Source organism: Malania oleifera, chromosome 8 (assembly GCF_029873635.1).
Source record: "Malania oleifera isolate guangnan ecotype guangnan chromosome 8, ASM2987363v1, whole genome shotgun sequence".
In the NCBI taxonomy this organism is placed as follows: Eukaryota; Viridiplantae; Streptophyta; class Magnoliopsida; order Santalales; family Ximeniaceae; genus Malania; species Malania oleifera.
Genome location: NC_080424.1, coordinates 89,391,592 through 89,407,808, shown reverse-complemented (window position 1 = coordinate 89,407,808; position 16,217 = coordinate 89,391,592). Strand labels below are relative to the sequence as shown.

At 36.2% G+C, this 16,217-nt stretch overlaps 2 protein-coding genes across 4 annotated transcripts in view; one reads left to right on the top strand and one right to left on the bottom strand.

Moving 5' to 3' along the window:
* The first annotated feature begins 5,871 nt into the window (after positions 1-5,871).
* Positions 5,872-9,690, top strand: LOC131162802 (serine carboxypeptidase 1-like). The gene is made up of 7 exons (XM_058119400.1): positions 5,872-6,304; positions 7,706-7,813; positions 7,898-8,208; positions 8,252-8,530; positions 8,675-8,781; positions 9,341-9,446; positions 9,541-9,690. Exons 1-7 carry the CDS (start codon positions 5,872-5,874, stop codon positions 9,688-9,690), a joined length of 1,494 nt encoding a protein of 497 aa, XP_057975383.1.
* The window catches only part of LOC131161701 (uroporphyrinogen-III synthase, chloroplastic), a 37,710-nt gene continuing 28,372 nt past the window's right edge, over positions 6,880-16,217 (bottom strand). The window contains exons 7-10 of one of the 3 annotated variants that reach the window (XM_058117649.1): positions 15,926-16,011; positions 15,448-15,582; positions 11,025-11,054; positions 6,880-9,798 (exon numbers count right to left, since the gene is read on the bottom strand). In XM_058117649.1, coding sequence (XP_057973632.1) covers positions 9,780-9,798; positions 11,025-11,054; positions 15,448-15,582; positions 15,926-16,011 — 270 coding nt within the window. In that variant the 3' untranslated portion in view covers positions 6,880-9,779. Of the gene's footprint in view, positions 9,799-10,214; positions 10,359-11,024; positions 11,055-11,162; positions 11,791-11,910; positions 12,003-15,447; positions 15,583-15,925; positions 16,012-16,217 lie in introns of those variants that run through there. The other 2 variants (XM_058117648.1, XM_058117647.1) reach the window with 2 other exon arrangements.

Sequence of the window (16,217 nt, the reverse complement as noted above, 5' to 3'; positions counted from 1 at the left end):
GGCAGCTATGGAGATTCAACACTCAATTCTGATGAATTTGGAGAGGCTCATCATAGAATTGATAGAGGAGAGTCCTCAAGAAGTCATTGCCAGTCTAGTGGTTCAGCAAAACAGCTCAGGGTGATGATGCAGAGTTGACAGAGGTAATGGCTAGGGTGCAAGATGGTCAGGGTGAGGAATTCAGCATAGCAGATGACGAAGTCCTGCGGTTTCGTACTAGGCTATGTGTTCCTGCAGATACCAAGATCCCTATACATCGTACATCTAGGTAGCACTAAAATGTATTGGGATCTGCAGGAGTACTTCTGGTGGAGTGGAATGAAAAGAGAGATAGCTAAATTTGTACAACAATGCTTGACGTGCCAGCAGGTTAAAGCTGAGCACCAGAGACCAGAAGAGCAGTTGCAGCCATTGTTTATTCCAGAGTGAAAATAGGATCACGTTTGGATGGATTTCGTTATGGGATTACCACCAGCGCGACAGGGGTTGAATGCGATTTGGGTGGTTATTGATCGTTTGACGAAGACCGCTCATTTCATTCCGATTAAAGTCAGTTATTCCAAGGACAGATTGGCAGAAATATATAGTCAGGAGATAGTTCACGTCCATGGTGTGTTGGTATCCATAGTCTTCAACCGGGATCCTCGATTTACTTCACGATTTTGAAAGAGTTTTCAGGAAGCTATGGGTACACAGTTAGCATTCAACACTACGTTTCACCCCCAGATAGATGGACAGACCGAGAGAACAATTCAGACCCTAGAAGATATGCTTCGTGCTTGTGTTCTTGATTTTGGAGGTAGTTGGATTTAGTTTATGTCATTGGTTTAATTTGCTTATAATAATAGCTATCAGACTAGCTTCGGTATGGCACCTTACGAGGCATTGTATGGTAGGAGATGTCGTTCTCCTCTCTTCTGGGATGAAGTAGGTGAAAGACAAGTGTTGGGTCTAGAGATTGTACAGTAGGCATGTGATAAGGTCCGACTGATTAGAGAAAGAATTAATACTACGTAGAATCGGTAGAAAAGTTATGCAGACTCACGTCTCCAGGAATTGGAATTTAAAGTGGGGGACTAGGTACTTTTAAAAGTAGCTCCCCTGAAAAGAATCATGAGATTTGGGAAGAATGGCAAGTTGAGCCCTACATATATTAGTCCTTTCGAGATACTAGAAAGAATAGGGTCAGTTGCCTATAGGTTAGCTTTGCCACCAGCTCTGGCTAGAATTCATGACGTGTTTCATATAGCTATGTTAAGGAAATACATCTCAGACCCGTCCCACATAATCAGCTATGTAGAAATAGAGCTTAAAGAATCTTTAGCTTATGAAAAAATGTCAATTCAAATCTTAGATAACAAGACTCAGAAACTGCGCACGAAAGAGATTCAGTTAGTAAAAGTTTTGTGGAAAAAACATGATATAGAGGAAGCTTCTTGGGAACTCAAGGAGCAAATCATACAGAGATACCCGCAGTTGTTCCAAGAGGATGGTGATAGCAGGTAAAGTATAAATAATTAGGTAAGGTTTCTTTTGCAGGTACATGTATTGAGTTAGTTAGTGGGTAGTCTTTTAGTTTCATATATATAATTTCCCAGAACTTAGATTGTAACCACGATATTCCTCCGCCATAAGTGAGGGTAAGTAATAAAATAAGTAGACCATTTACTTTTACGAGATGATAGAGTGTATAATGGTGTTCAATCCAGATATTAAATTTTGATGATGAAATTTTATAAAGAGGGGAGAATGTAATAACCCGAGGAATTTTTCAGCATCTCATCAACGAGGAAAGGTTTCGTCGACGAGAAAATACCGAGAAAGGTTTTTGGAATAGTCTGAAATTCATTGACGAGGAAGGAAGTTCGTCGACGAAATTCCTTAAGGACTCGTCGACGAGATGACGTGTCTTGTCGACAAATCCGGGGCTATAAATAGTGAAAACCTGGATTTTTCAGTAGAAAACTGGCGCAAAAACTTCCTCTCTCTCTCTCTCTCTCTCTCTCTCTCTCTCTCTCTCTCTCTCTCTCTCTATAAAACATCTCCCACTCCTTCTCTCTTCGATTCTGGGTCCGTTGCTCGCTAGATTGAAGATCTAAGACCACCACGATGCTCCTGACGAAGCTCTCTACAAGTCTACTAGAGTTGATCGTTCATGGAGTTAGTTTGGAATTCATCCCAAACTCAGGGTAAGGTGTTTTATTTAGAATATGTTTTCCCTGCAATTATAGGAAATGTTGTATGTAGGAAAATACAGATGTTTTGTTCTGAGGGATGTCGTTTTCAGGGTGTTAAGGAGAGAACCCTGTGGGTGTAGGGCCAGAGTTCAGTGAAGGTTTTTCAGAAACTAGGTAAGGGAAATATGTTATGCTAGGAAATTTGAATATATTAATAGAAATTTTACAAATATGCATGTATACCAGTATTTATGTAGTTTTTTCATAGAATATGTGATTTTAAAGTATGTGTGGCCTGAGTAGATATTATTTGATATGGAGTTTTATACAATTTTTCAGCATATCAAGTTGTACAGATATAGTTAGATATTTATAGATTTTATACAGATAGAATGTGCATACATATACAGTTTTTATTCAAATGATTACACAGACAGATATATATATATATATATATATATATATATATATATATGACAGTATACAGATGTTTATTCAGATCAGTATATATATAGTATTTACAGAATGTTATGTTTTTCCTAAATGCCATAACACTCAAAGTACACAGACAAATTATACAGATAGAAGATACAGACAGATTATACAGTTATAGCATCAAGATGATACATATATTATAGTATTTACAGTACAAAATTATAGTATTATGGTTATTTTGGAAACATGATGAAAACAGTAAAAGAGTATATATGTAAATATTTAATATTAGATCCCTATGAAAATATTACAGATAAATACAGATACAGAATACAGAGCACGGTACTGATGCTAATACAGATAGAGCGCAACCACATATCTCAGATAGTGTGTGGGTACCGTCAACTGTGCTCGGAGAGTATGCAGCGAACTGGGTTAAGGGGGCTAGTTTGACGAGGTAGCAGTCAGTCCCGCGCCTAGGAGAGTATGTAGTTTGGTCGGTCTAAAGTAGTGTAGAGTATAGTGACTTATCTGGAGGGCCGACCTGATTAAGTCCCACCTACAGGCCGCACAACCCTGTCATGAGGGGTCAAATCATGACATACAGAGTTCCAAGGATAAAGCACAGTTATATATATATGTATACAGTTTTACAGTATTTGATGAATATAGTATGATATTAGCAGTATGATAAGTAGAAAACTTAGATAATACAGTTATGTTTTAAATTGGAAAAAAATGTAAGATATGCTTTACAGATTTATCCTTTATTACAACTCAAATGTTATTTAAAGTATATGTAACTTAGTCGCCACACACTAGTAATAGCATATTTTCACTTACTGAACGTCGACTCACCCTATTATTCTAACATTTTTTCAGGTGAGCCAGTTAGGCGAGCAGATTAAGCTCGCGGATAGAGATTTCTTGGTTACCTTAGTTACAAGGTAAGATGATGTAAAGTTTTGTATTTTTGAGATAGATTTTACTAGGGAGAAATGTATTTTATGACTATGTGATAGAAAAACTGAGTTCTGGTATTGTATGGTATATGTGGCTATGTGATTTATGTTTCCGCTGCATAGGTATGATATTGTATACAGTAATACCCCAACGCTCTTGAGGCCTAAGTTTTCATAGTAGAGGTGTGAGAGAAATTTATATTTAAAAAAAAAAAATGATATAAATTTGAGGTCGTTACAGTTTAGGTGGTCCAATAGGATTGTTGAAGAATTGAATTCTGAATTCCAAGAAAATGTGCTTAGAGCATAATAGTTTAAGCAATTAGTACAACTTTTATAACTTAATTATTATATTAATTAATCTTATAAAATTGGGCAAAATACTAAAATCCACCCCACACCTATGTTTTTGTAAATAATGATATTGTTTACTCTAATTTTTTTGATGCCCCTAAAATCCTCTTGGCTTGCAAAATTAATGACAAAATACCTCTACCGCTAGTCCGATGAAAATGTTATTTTTTTATTGACATCTTATAACAAATTTATAAATTTTCACTTGAAGTATTTTATTTTATAATTATTACATGGAGGAACAAACAACTTATGTATAGGCATACACATGAACACTTGCATACATTTTATTGGATATTCTTTTTAGTTAATTTGGATTGAATTAGGGCAGGACTAAATGACATTTGGGCCAAGTTAGAATATGCTTTGCCCAAATTTGCCGAGTCTCATTTTAAAACACCCAGAAAATTTAAACTTGTTCACAATTATATATTAAAATGCATGTATATATACACATATAGACATATGTGTGTATATTTTCTACACTAAATTACTCTCCTTAGGTTTAATTTTCAAGGTTATATTTCAGTTTAGTTTTTATGTGGATTCATGTGTATATGTTTGCATATACATGTGTGATTTAATATTTTAAACTATTTTTTTATACATAAATGAGTCGTTTTAATTCTAATGGAACATATTCTTAATTGGCTCGAACATTGACAAATTCAAGCTTGACCCAACATAATACTGAACCTTAACAACATGAAAGTTTGATTTGAATAACAAAGACGTACATTTATACATATTTATATACGAACACTTCAAATAATGCACATAAATTTTAAATTAAGTTAAAATTACAGTAATTAATCTAAAACTATAATTATTTTTAAATTTTATTGCAGTATTTTAAATTTCTATTTTTTAAAAAATTTTATTACTTTAATTATATTTTTCAGTTGTTATTTGATTCAAGGACAAAATTGCAAAATGAGTTCAATTACATTTTAAAATTGTTCCATTTCTAGAAAGGGCTCCTAATTTATATTTTTGGTTTCTATTTTTTATTTTTATTTTAATTTTTTTTAATTTTCATTTCTATTTAACAACGATACTAAACAGTTCCTTTCATTCCTAGTTCCGCTAATTAATAGCGTGATAAAAACATATATTAATTTATAATTTTATAATAATATAATACCAATAAAGCAGTAAAATATGTATATTACGTAGCGCTTAAAAAAATAAATAATCAAATATCTCATGTATCGTGTAGGTTTTTACTGGTTCATGTAAGTATAATAATTGCTAAATTATTTATTATTTTAAAAATATTACAACTAATGTAAATCTAAGAATTAATTACATTTAATATTTACAAATTAATTGCAAGAGTTAAGTAGATTGATGAGGCCAAAATAGGTAAGCAACACATAATTGATTCTATCCCGTTCATTTTATTAGTTATGGATGATTTTACACCTAATTTATTAATCCCAAAAATTAATTAACCAATCGACGAGTCCATAGCCCAAGTGACCCCTCTCGTCCAAATGAAATGCTATGAATCAAATTAGTAAGCTTTTTTAATTGATTCAGCCACACGTTGAGCCAAATTCAATCAAGACAAGATTGGTGAGTGTTAGCGTTATTTTTATTTTATTCTTTACTTAATTTGATTCATAAAATATTTATTCCATGAACCGGGTAACTTATATTTGTTCAAAATCATATAAATCTAAATGCAATACTCAAAAAAACAAAATCACTAATTTGGAAATGAAAACTCAATAATTAGTCAACAGCTAATATATATGTGTTTAGAATCATCACCAACTGTCAAACACTGAGCATTTCAAGCAATTGAAAGACTTTCTTTTTACCTTATTTAGAGAGACTGGATGTATATATACCCATCACTTCATTTAATCCTCAGAAGCCCATTAATTAAGGCAAAGAGAAGAGAGAAGAGAGAAGAGAGAAGAAATTGAAGAGAAGAGATGAATGCATCTCTCTTGGAGTTGCTCCTGCTGGTGTGTTGCTGCTGCTCCCTGGTTTTGCCAAAGGCCAGCAGCGACCAAATCAGCAACCTCAACAAGCTCATCAAACGTAAGCAATCCAAGAACCCTCCTCTTCCGGATTCATGGGCTGAATTGGGCAGCAGCAGTTTGTTCGTCGGCACCGAGAGGGTGGAGGAGAAGGAGAAGGTGTTCTCAACTTCATGGGGGGAGGTGTTCCTGCAGGAATCCCAACGTGGGTTGAAGGAGAGCGATAAGATCGATAGGCTGCCTGGACAGCCACTGGGTGTTGATTTTGATCAGTATGCTGGCTATGTTACTGTGGATCCAAAGGCTGGAAGAGCACTCTTCTATTATTTTGTGGAGTCCCCCCATAATGCTTCTGCAAAGCCTCTCATCTTATGGCTCAATGGAGGTAAATTTTTGTACATACAAACACACGCTACACACGCACTAAGCCACCATGAGATCCACTGCGCTGCGTAGATCTGCATGCATGCCAATTCTTAGCCATAAGCAATCAATCACTGGAATATAATGAAAGCACACAATAAGCGCGTAAATTCTCAGAAGTTTACCTTGTGTTTGGAGGCTTAAATTTTGGATTTGGATAAAATGCAATACAAATTTAAATTTAAGAACCAAAATCCATGTTCCCACACAGTACCTTGACGTATAATGAGTGCAATTTGGCATTTAGAATGTTTGATTTGGTGTGCTGAGTATAAATCATGGTGTGGTATTATCCGTTTGACTCGTGGGCCTCAGTTTTTAAGTGAGAAACATCTCGCTTGAGAATTGAATGGGCTTCATCTTTATGAGTCAATTTTTTTTCAATATACCGTCATATTCATTTTTAAATAAATATCAATATCCAACATGTAGGTGTCTGATAAGCTAGTTGGGGCATGACTCTATGTAAAGCTTTTCTAATAAGCTAAACTCTGTGTTTAAACTGCGCGTATGGACACGTAACACACATAAATATAAATAGCAGTCCGGTGCAAAAAACTCTTTAACATATACAGGGTTTATGAAAGGGACGGCCCACAATGATAAATATATATATATCAACGTAGACGGATCAAGTTGAAATTTACACAATACATCAATAATGATAAGGAGGGAACAGCAGTAACGGCCAAAGTGCAAAAGCAGAATTGACACAACTCCAGCCACTATCCTGGATGGTTCTTGAGTAGAAGAAGGAAACCAACATTCACTTTCAGTTGGGCAATCGTGTCACAGTCTCACCAAAAAGACACTATATATTCCTTCCCAAAAATGATCACCCTTCACCCGCAGACTGAAAATTGCCCCATCCATTCATTCCAGAATGGTGTGATGGCCAAGATGCCAATCTCATCGTCTCCATTGTCCATGGTTTCCCTCCTCTCAGGATGAGCCTGATATAATTTCCCTTGGAACATTTTGTCCTGCCGGATCCCCAAAGCAACAAAATTGCCCAGCTGGGTCAGCAAGCCTGGACCCGCCACTGAAAGAATCATGCCAGAACCCCATGTTGTGGGGGGCTCCTTTCATTTGCAGCCCAAAAAAACATTATATATAGAACCGGACACCTACACGAAATTTACAAAAATATTCATTTTATTATACAAAATAGAAAATAACGTTTAGGGTGACAGTCCTGTAATATCACGAGCTCATGTGATAGCATCAAAGACGGACTAGGGGCCCCATGCATTCCCCTCTGATGATTTCATGTGAAGCCGTGAAGATCATCCAACTTAACACTTACTACGATTTAGCTTCTCTAATTGCCAAAAAATGAATGATGCGGCACCGTGTTTTGCAGGGCCAGGATGCTCATCTTTTGGGTACGGAGCCATGCAAGAACTGGGACCATTCAGAGTCAACAGCAACGGACGGACGCTCTTCCGCAATGAATATGCATGGAACAACGGTAACCAAGACAATCCGTAAATTCACTCATTTGATTCATAAATTTTTGCTCGCCCAATAACTAAGGTCCCTCAAAACGTGGCAGTTGCAAATGTCATCTTCCTGGAATCACCAGCCGGGGTCGGGTTCTCATACTCAAACAGATCCTCCGACTACAACACCGCTGGTGACAAGAGCACGGCTGAGGACTCGTACACTTTTCTAGTTAACTGGCTCGAGAGATTCCCCCAATACAAAGGTCGGGATTTCTACATAGCTGGGGAGAGCTATGCCGGACATTATGCACCTCAGTTTGCTTACACAATCCTCTCATATAAGATGAACAAAAATCACAGCAGCATCAATCTTAAGGGCGTTGCAGTAAGTTTATCAGAAGAATTCTTTTCCTCCTCCGAAAGAAACCTCTTTTTGTGTGTTTTTTGAGGTTCATTAATCTTAGGGTACTCTTCAAAACATAATTCTGCAGATTGGGAATCCATGGGTAGATGATAGTCTCTGCACGGCAGGGATGTATGACTTCTTCTGGACGCATGGATTGGTCTCAGATGAAACTAATGCTGGAATTCACAAATACTGCGACTTCAAAACGGGAAATATTTCGAGTCAATGCAGTGAATACACGACTCTGGGGGATTATGAGATGGGAAATATCGACATTTACAACATCTACGCCCCAGTGTGTACTACGGCATCATCGTCAAAACGTGCCACCGGTTCTGTAAGTCTTTTAATGCCAAGCACTCCACAAAAATGTGTTCAAAGAACAGTGTCATAAAGCACCTCCCATGATTTACTCAACCAAGCCACTCTGATCTCCATGTTTCATGTTTACCAAAACCATCTCTTTATGTTTCAAAACTAGGTCAACAATTTGGACCCCTGCTCCGACAATTATGTCCATGCGTACCTGAATCAAACCCAGGTGCAAAAAGCACTCCATGCAAAAGCTACGAATTGGGAAGGTTGCAGGTACTCGATTTTCCCTCCCCCTTAATTTGTAGTTTTTACCATATACATTCAATGCTCTTGAATGCATGATGAAATGGAAGGGGAAGTTCAAAGAGAGAACTCTTGGATCTCTTCTTCCATTCTCATTCCAGCAATAGTTTTTAAGACTTGACATTTGCAAATTACAATTATTTCTAACCAAGTTTTGAAACTAGCAAGAAGCTAGAAAGTAGATGAGTACCTGCTAATAAGTCAGTCTTCCTGCTAAAAATAGCCCACAATGTCAATGAGTAATCAAAGTTTTTGATAAAACCTTGGCGCAGCAACATCATTGAAGGATGGAAGGATAGCCCAAAAACCGTGCTTCCCACAATCCAGCAGCTCATAGCTAGTGGCATTAGTGTATGGATATACAGGTAAAACATGATTTTCTGCATCCTCTCTATGTGCCTTTTCTTCAACATGTTCCAGCATTGGAACAGTATAATATGTACTACAGAAAATATTGCAGCCTTAAATAGTGTAAGCTCTGCACTGAAACACATTGCAACTTGAATCCACATCTATCTGAAACTTGCAGTGGTGATGTTGACGGTCGGGTTCCTATAACATCATCCAAGTATTCAATAAATGCCATGAAACTCCCAGTCGAGCTAACCTGGCACCCGTGGTATTCTAACTCTCAGGTAACATATTATAATCGATGTCTCTCTCTCTCTCTCTCTCTCTCTCTCTCTCTCTCTCTCTCTCTCATATTTACCATGTAACAAACAACGGCAGGTTGGAGGGTATTTCGTAGGGTACAAAGGATTATTATTCATCACGGTACGGGGAGCTGGGCACATGGTACCAAGCAGTCAACCGCAGCGGGCACTAACACTGATTTCGTCATTTCTTCAAGGGAAGCCTCCTCCTGACTACACCACCTAAATGGAATAGTCCCTCATGTAGTTTCCAATCTCCTAGATAACCGAAACAGATTGGTTTGGTGCAAAATTGTACCTAAATGGAATAGTCCCTCATGTAGTTTCCAATCCCCTACATAAATGAAATAGATTGGTTTGGTGCAAAATTGTTACCCACGTCAGACTTCACAAACTCAAACAAAGGGATCAACTTGCAAACCATGAAAAAATAAATGCAAAAAGTACTTTCAAACAAAAAAGAAGTTAAATCGACAAGTGAAGGTAAGGACTATTTTCATTGATATTGAATGCTCGTTGAGTCCAAATATGCATAAGAATAATAAAGACCTACCAACATATCCATACCAGAGTGAGACAAGAACTATCAGTGAGCAATGAGCATATCATTGATTGATTTAGTTTGCAAACTATCTTCCTGATATTTTATAGGCAAAATTGAGAGACAGCTGACCTTATGCCTGTAGCCCGAGATTAAAAAGAAAAAGAACATCTTTACCCTACCACCTAATAAAATTATTAGTCATCATGTATGAAACGCCCAACTCCACCATATAGACTTAATAATTGAATATATAATACAAAAGTGCTGACTCAATCTGAACTCAGTCAAGGCAAATACGTAACAAGGTGAGTGTTGCATTTCAAGTCTAATAGGACCTTGGATTGTTATGCCTGAAAATTCACAGGAAAATGCATTATGAAGGAAAAGCAGAACAGTTCAATGTTCAGCATCTATGCCAAAAGGTCCATTAAATCCAATCGATGTCCAGTATCTCCAAAATTGTATACAATCATCCCCACATCAGAAAATAAAATCACTCCGCTAGTGTATTCAAGCAAAAAAAAATATCTTAATTCCAAGAGGGCCAATCCTTCTGACAACAACTTTACCAAACAATGCTAATCATACGGCAGGCACAATCTCCATCACGCAGGGTGAAAATTTTATGATTTAAATCCATTCTCTTATAAACCCAAGTCAACTAAACCTTCATTACTTACGGTCAGCTGCACACTTATATGAATATGATATATCCTGTAACGTATGTTAGGCGTTTTAGTAATTAGGATGGTGCTGAAAGGACATCCAGAAAAGGTTTTCTTCTAGTCTGGGAATGATTACCATGCATAATGCTCAACATTTCTTTGTCTTTCATGAATCTTATTCATCCTTGCTATCTCTATGAAATTTTCTTTTAAAGATTCATTTATATTTATGATTGAAGTTGAAGAAAATTTTGTCCATTCAAGAAAGGATCATATATCATAAGAAAGTGTCCAGGTTCCTTGCGGCAATAATAAAGAAAGGCCATATATTAGATCAAGCGTGACCATTACCTATGGGCTGATTCCTTCACTCCAGCAGACCTTGAAAAACAAAGGAAACAAATTATGATGATCATTATCAGATAGGTTTGAAGAAAAATTTAACAGCAACGCTAATACATTGTGCATCATGGCATACAAACAACACAGTGAAGCATAAAATCTTTATAGTTGGAAGGTGACCTCATTATATTATAAGCATATAATGTACATACAAATACATAATGAGAGCCCTTCTCTATATTAAATGAATACAAAATAAATAAATAAAAAGATTACAATAATGGTGTTTAGGTGGCTCCTAATTCATGACTGGATGAACAAAACCTATCCCCAACAAAACTTTTTACACAAATGGTTGTTATTTTGGGAACAGGCAGTTAAATCAGTTAGGTGTCAGGTGTTTTTTACTACTACAATATTGAATACAACGTGTAAGTCGAATCTACAGTGTAAAATACATGTGCACAATATGATAGGCAGTCTTCCATCACAGCAACTCCAGGAGCCATCTTCACTCATCTCAAAAGGAAGCTCTGGCAATAGGGTTGTTAAGCCCCTCCAAAGCCAAACAATTTGACAACTTTTAGCCTGCCTTTGGCAAGCTTACAACGAAGAACTCCAATCCAGCCTGAGGACCAAGGTGGTAGACTCCAGGGTCTGTTTAGAAGCTTCTCGCTTTTCGTTTCACAAGGACGTTGTACTACTACTAGCTTTGGCTATCTGAGGCCTTGCCTCAACCACACTTCTAAAGGCTCCTTGTCAGCAAACCAAAGACCTAAGGGTGGTGGAAACCAACATTGCTCAGAAAAAACCAAAATAATAATAATAATAATAATAATAATAAAACCAAAAAAAAAAAAAACACAAACAGGGAAATGCTATCATGACAAACTACCTGGATGAGAATAAAACCTGCCAATGGTACACAACTAAACTTTCACAAGTTGGTCATGCACTCTCAAGGCTTCAATAATACTATTAACCCACCTGAAAATAAATAAATAAATAAATTTACAAGATTTAAAAAGGATTATTTAACCAGCTACCCAATATTCTAATACAAGATAACCAAGCAACTAAGCCCAACCTTGGTATGATCAAAATAGCAAACATCAGCTGCATTAAGGCTCTAGTCAAGCCAAAGGAAATAAATGAACCAAGGGGTCATCAACCATTTTTAAATGCTTTTTTTCTGTTTTTGACACATGACATCTTTAGAGCTATATTCAACAAAAGTTCTTATAAAATGTTAAAGCTTAATATAAATTTTGGCCCACAACCTAATAGCTTAACCTTTTAGGTAAAGTGGTATTCTAACATGGCATCAAAGCTAGTTACCAAGAGGTCCTAGGTTCTAGTCTTGTTGCCTGCGATGATTGTGTGGGGGTATAAAAAATTATTGTATTACTTGTAATGATTGTTATTTATCGTATGTTTATCTCCCCACTTGCTATCAGGCTACACGTGCAGGAGAATGTTAAAGCTTGATAATACTATTGGCCCACAACCTAATAGCTTAAGCTTTTAGGTTAAGACATTCTAACATAAACAAATTTCATGAAACAATAAAACAATGCTGTTTAGTGGGGCCCAGAAGGATGATGTAGAGTTTTCATGAATAAAATCCACAAGCTACAAAACAACCAACAAATGAAGATGCTCTTTGCATTCTTGTTTTTTCCTATTTTCAGAAATGAAAATAATTTCCAAAACAAGTTATAAAATGATACCAAATGGGACCAAAGATCAAATCCGCCTCTATACTTGAAATTGGAAAGAAATGATCAGGCCATATTAAAATATTCAAGATACCATGGAAACACTAATCAAATGCTTATACCATGGTAGCATTATATCACATATTGTTGCCTCCAATGAGAGGAAGAAGATGTGTGTTTTTGTGTGTGTGTGTGTGTGTTTTGTTTTGGTGTGGGGGGGGGGGACGGGAAGAGGGGGTTAAAAGACAAACTAATTTTAACAAATATTATTTATAGTTCTTTATTTTGAGTTATTTCTAGTGCTTTCTTTAATTTTGTCTAGTTAGTTTTGTATGGTCAAGATCAATTTATTTGACGTTCAAGATTTATTAAATAAAACAATATATAAGCTTCAATATGATTTTCCCTAGAGATCTTAATGAGAAATATTAATGTTTGCTGCAAGCTAATCATCATAAATCCTGGAAAGTGTAAGGATTGTTTTTTCCTAGAGTGATTTCTGGAACCTAATAGTCTTAGGCCAATCATTTTATACTTCATTAGTAAAACTATCCTAACTAATTGGGTCCCCAATCATATACATACCAACTATCTTTTTCTTTTCTTTTCTTTTCTTTTTTTCTTTTTGGGTTTCTGGGGTTAAATAAAGAAAAGGTTCACAAGAGAACCTCAAAGGGTGCAACCCAAGTGCAGAAATGTGGAAAAAGACAAGACAATAGCAGCCTGGGGATTAACAAAGGGCTGCCCAAAAAATACAAAGTTTTGACCCAATAATGCTTAACTATGTTAATAGTAAATCCTATATTCTAAAACACCCCTCTGTTTCTCTAACCCCACAGCAGCAAAAAATATGGTTTGAGGGATCATGGGCATGGTTTAAAATAACAGCCGCGACCGTTACGTAACGGTTTTTTGGGTTACCGTCTTACTGATACCATTACACACCGCGAAATTGGTGGGAAGAAAAATCACAGTCGTAGCGGCCGTTACGGACTGCGACTGTTACGTAAAGGCAGCTACGGCCACTACATAACCGCTACAAGACTGTTACACCAAAAAATTATTTTATTTTTTACTTTTTCTTCTCACTTTTTCCTTCTATTTCATATATCATTCTCAATATACCTAGTGACAAAAGGGGGAAAAGATTATAATGAGGATGACAATGATACAAAATTTACTATTTCGTTAAATACTAACAATATATGCATTAATTAACAATGTGAAAATACTTGTTTGGAAAATATTTTATTTTGATAATATTAGTAATGTGATATTTATGTTCTATATTTTTCAACTTCAACCTTCTTTCTTTTCTAGCTATTTTATATTTGTATTATTCGTATGTCTTATGTGTCTAATAGATTAATGGAGTGTATAATGTATTTTGTTTTATTAATTAATTTAGCACACATAAGAATTTATCACAGATAAGAACAATGAGAAGTATAAATACGCACACAAACATAATTTTTCTATCAACGGTGGTTTGAAACAAATGCAATCTTGTTGCCCTTACCAAATAACTTAGTTACACGAATTAAGGATCCAAAATACACTAAAACTCTTTCTAAGAAGGGCTAAAGACTTAAAACATGCAAGTACGCTAATATGCACAAGGTTGTGCGTGCTTCAAAAAAATTCACAGCCATTACACCCGCTTCCCATTATGTAACATCCGCTACTCCCATTTTTGGTTACACCCATTACCGTTATGTTACACTACCCGCTACCGCAATTCAAAACCATGATCATGGGTTTTCCATGAATCTGTACGTGGTCCACAATTCTACCTTAATAGATTCTGCTGCTGCTCATTCTATTCCCAACATAATGTGGAGGGAAAGAAACAGATCCAATCCCCAATCTTATAGCCCTAATTCTACTATTATAACATAAACAAATGTGCCAATTATGCAACCAGCAAAAAACATACGCAGAAATTCACTAATGAAGTAAAACATGACTTATTAATTTAATTTCAAACTAGAATCGTTTTAAGTTTTTACTCTAAAAAATTGTAACTAAGGACTGAAAAATGGCATCAGAAAAGAAAACATGGCAGCCAAGTATCAAGGTAAATTCTAATGGGATGGTCCTGAAGAGATAAAAACTGAACAGTGGGAACAAGGTTGCAGGAGCTGACAATAAAGAGGAACCTAGCATTTTGACAGCATTTCAGCTTTAGACGTACTGGAGGTTGCTCATGAAAGGTGGAAAATGCAAAAAAATTAAACAATATAGAATAATCTGAGTGATGGCGCCCATATTTACAAAAAAAAAAAAAAAGAGAGAGAGATGTGCTAGACTAGTTAGATGAGGATTGGTGGAATAATTTGGTGAAGAGGGATAAATGGTGAGAAAGAGGCGATGGGTTAGTAGATCAGAGGAGATAAACTGAAAATTGAATTGATTGGTCAGAACAAAGTCCTTTTCTTTTAATTTGGTGAAGGATTGTTCTTTTATTTTTTGTTCGGGAGGGGGGGTCTTCCTGGGAGCTAAAGCCCAAATGGTAGGTTTCAATCTTTCTCCTATTATCCATTAAAGACATCAAATCCAACTCAAATCCTTCTAATTATCCTCTAGAAAGTGTGCATCTAAATTCAAAAACGAACTTCCTACCATATTTGCTCGAGGTGCATGCTCGTGTGCAAGGATATCTCAAGATAAAGATTAAGTAACATTAAATAATAAAATAAAATAGTTGCTCATACCCTTCAAGACCAGGATTTTTTGGGTAGTATACATTTCTCACGCCTAATGTTTTTGCAGCCACAGCAGTTGTCTCACCAATACAGGCAACAGAATTGCCCCACTTGTCCACATCCGAAATATGGTTGACCCAAGCACTGTTGCAACGGAGCATTACGAAGTTAACAGTTTGAAGCAGTAACTCCATCACTGAAATCCTCGATCAATCCAGATTCCATATGACCCAAAAAGGACAATGAAACAAAAGTGATCCCATGGTTCTTATCACATTAAAAAATTTTAAGCGGTTTTTCCTTGTAGCCAAAACTGAATCATGGCAGTCAATTATGGTTTGAGTTGGATCCCAATAAGCTTGAACTCAAAATGTCCTCATTAAGGGATGCAAAAGCTTCCAGAAATGAGTTACCAAATAATATGATATGAACTAGGCATGGGTTACAAAAACTACATAAAAGTAACATAATGCAATCAATGGCTCACCGAACTGCAGAAGGCGAAGCTACAGAAACCACAGGAGCAGAAAGTGCCTGCTCTAAAGCCATATGGTCAACACGATGAACAGGAACCTGGATAGAACCCAATAGTAATAAGTGGGCCAACCAACATTATTCACCTAACTCAGAATCACCAACCATCAAATTGAAATTACTCCACAAGGACAGAACTAATATTGTTTACAACCAATTTTATAAGATAAGAAATGCCAAGCTCATTTATTTTTGCACTGCCAGCATACCACAAATTCTTGGTTTACTCAGAGGGTGTTGGTTAG

Bases quoted from the DNA above. Each gene is read 5' to 3' on its own strand.
- LOC131162802 (XM_058119400.1), top strand. From the start codon at position 5,872: ATGAATGCATCTCTCTTGGAGTTGCTCCTGCTGGTGTGTTGCTGCTGC. The intron at 7,814-7,897 runs GTAACCAAGACA...AAAACGTGGCAG, and splicing joins TGAATATGCATGGAACAACG to TTGCAAATGTCATCTTCCTG. The intron at 8,531-8,674 runs GTAAGTCTTTTA...TTTCAAAACTAG, and splicing joins CAAAACGTGCCACCGGTTCT to GTCAACAATTTGGACCCCTG.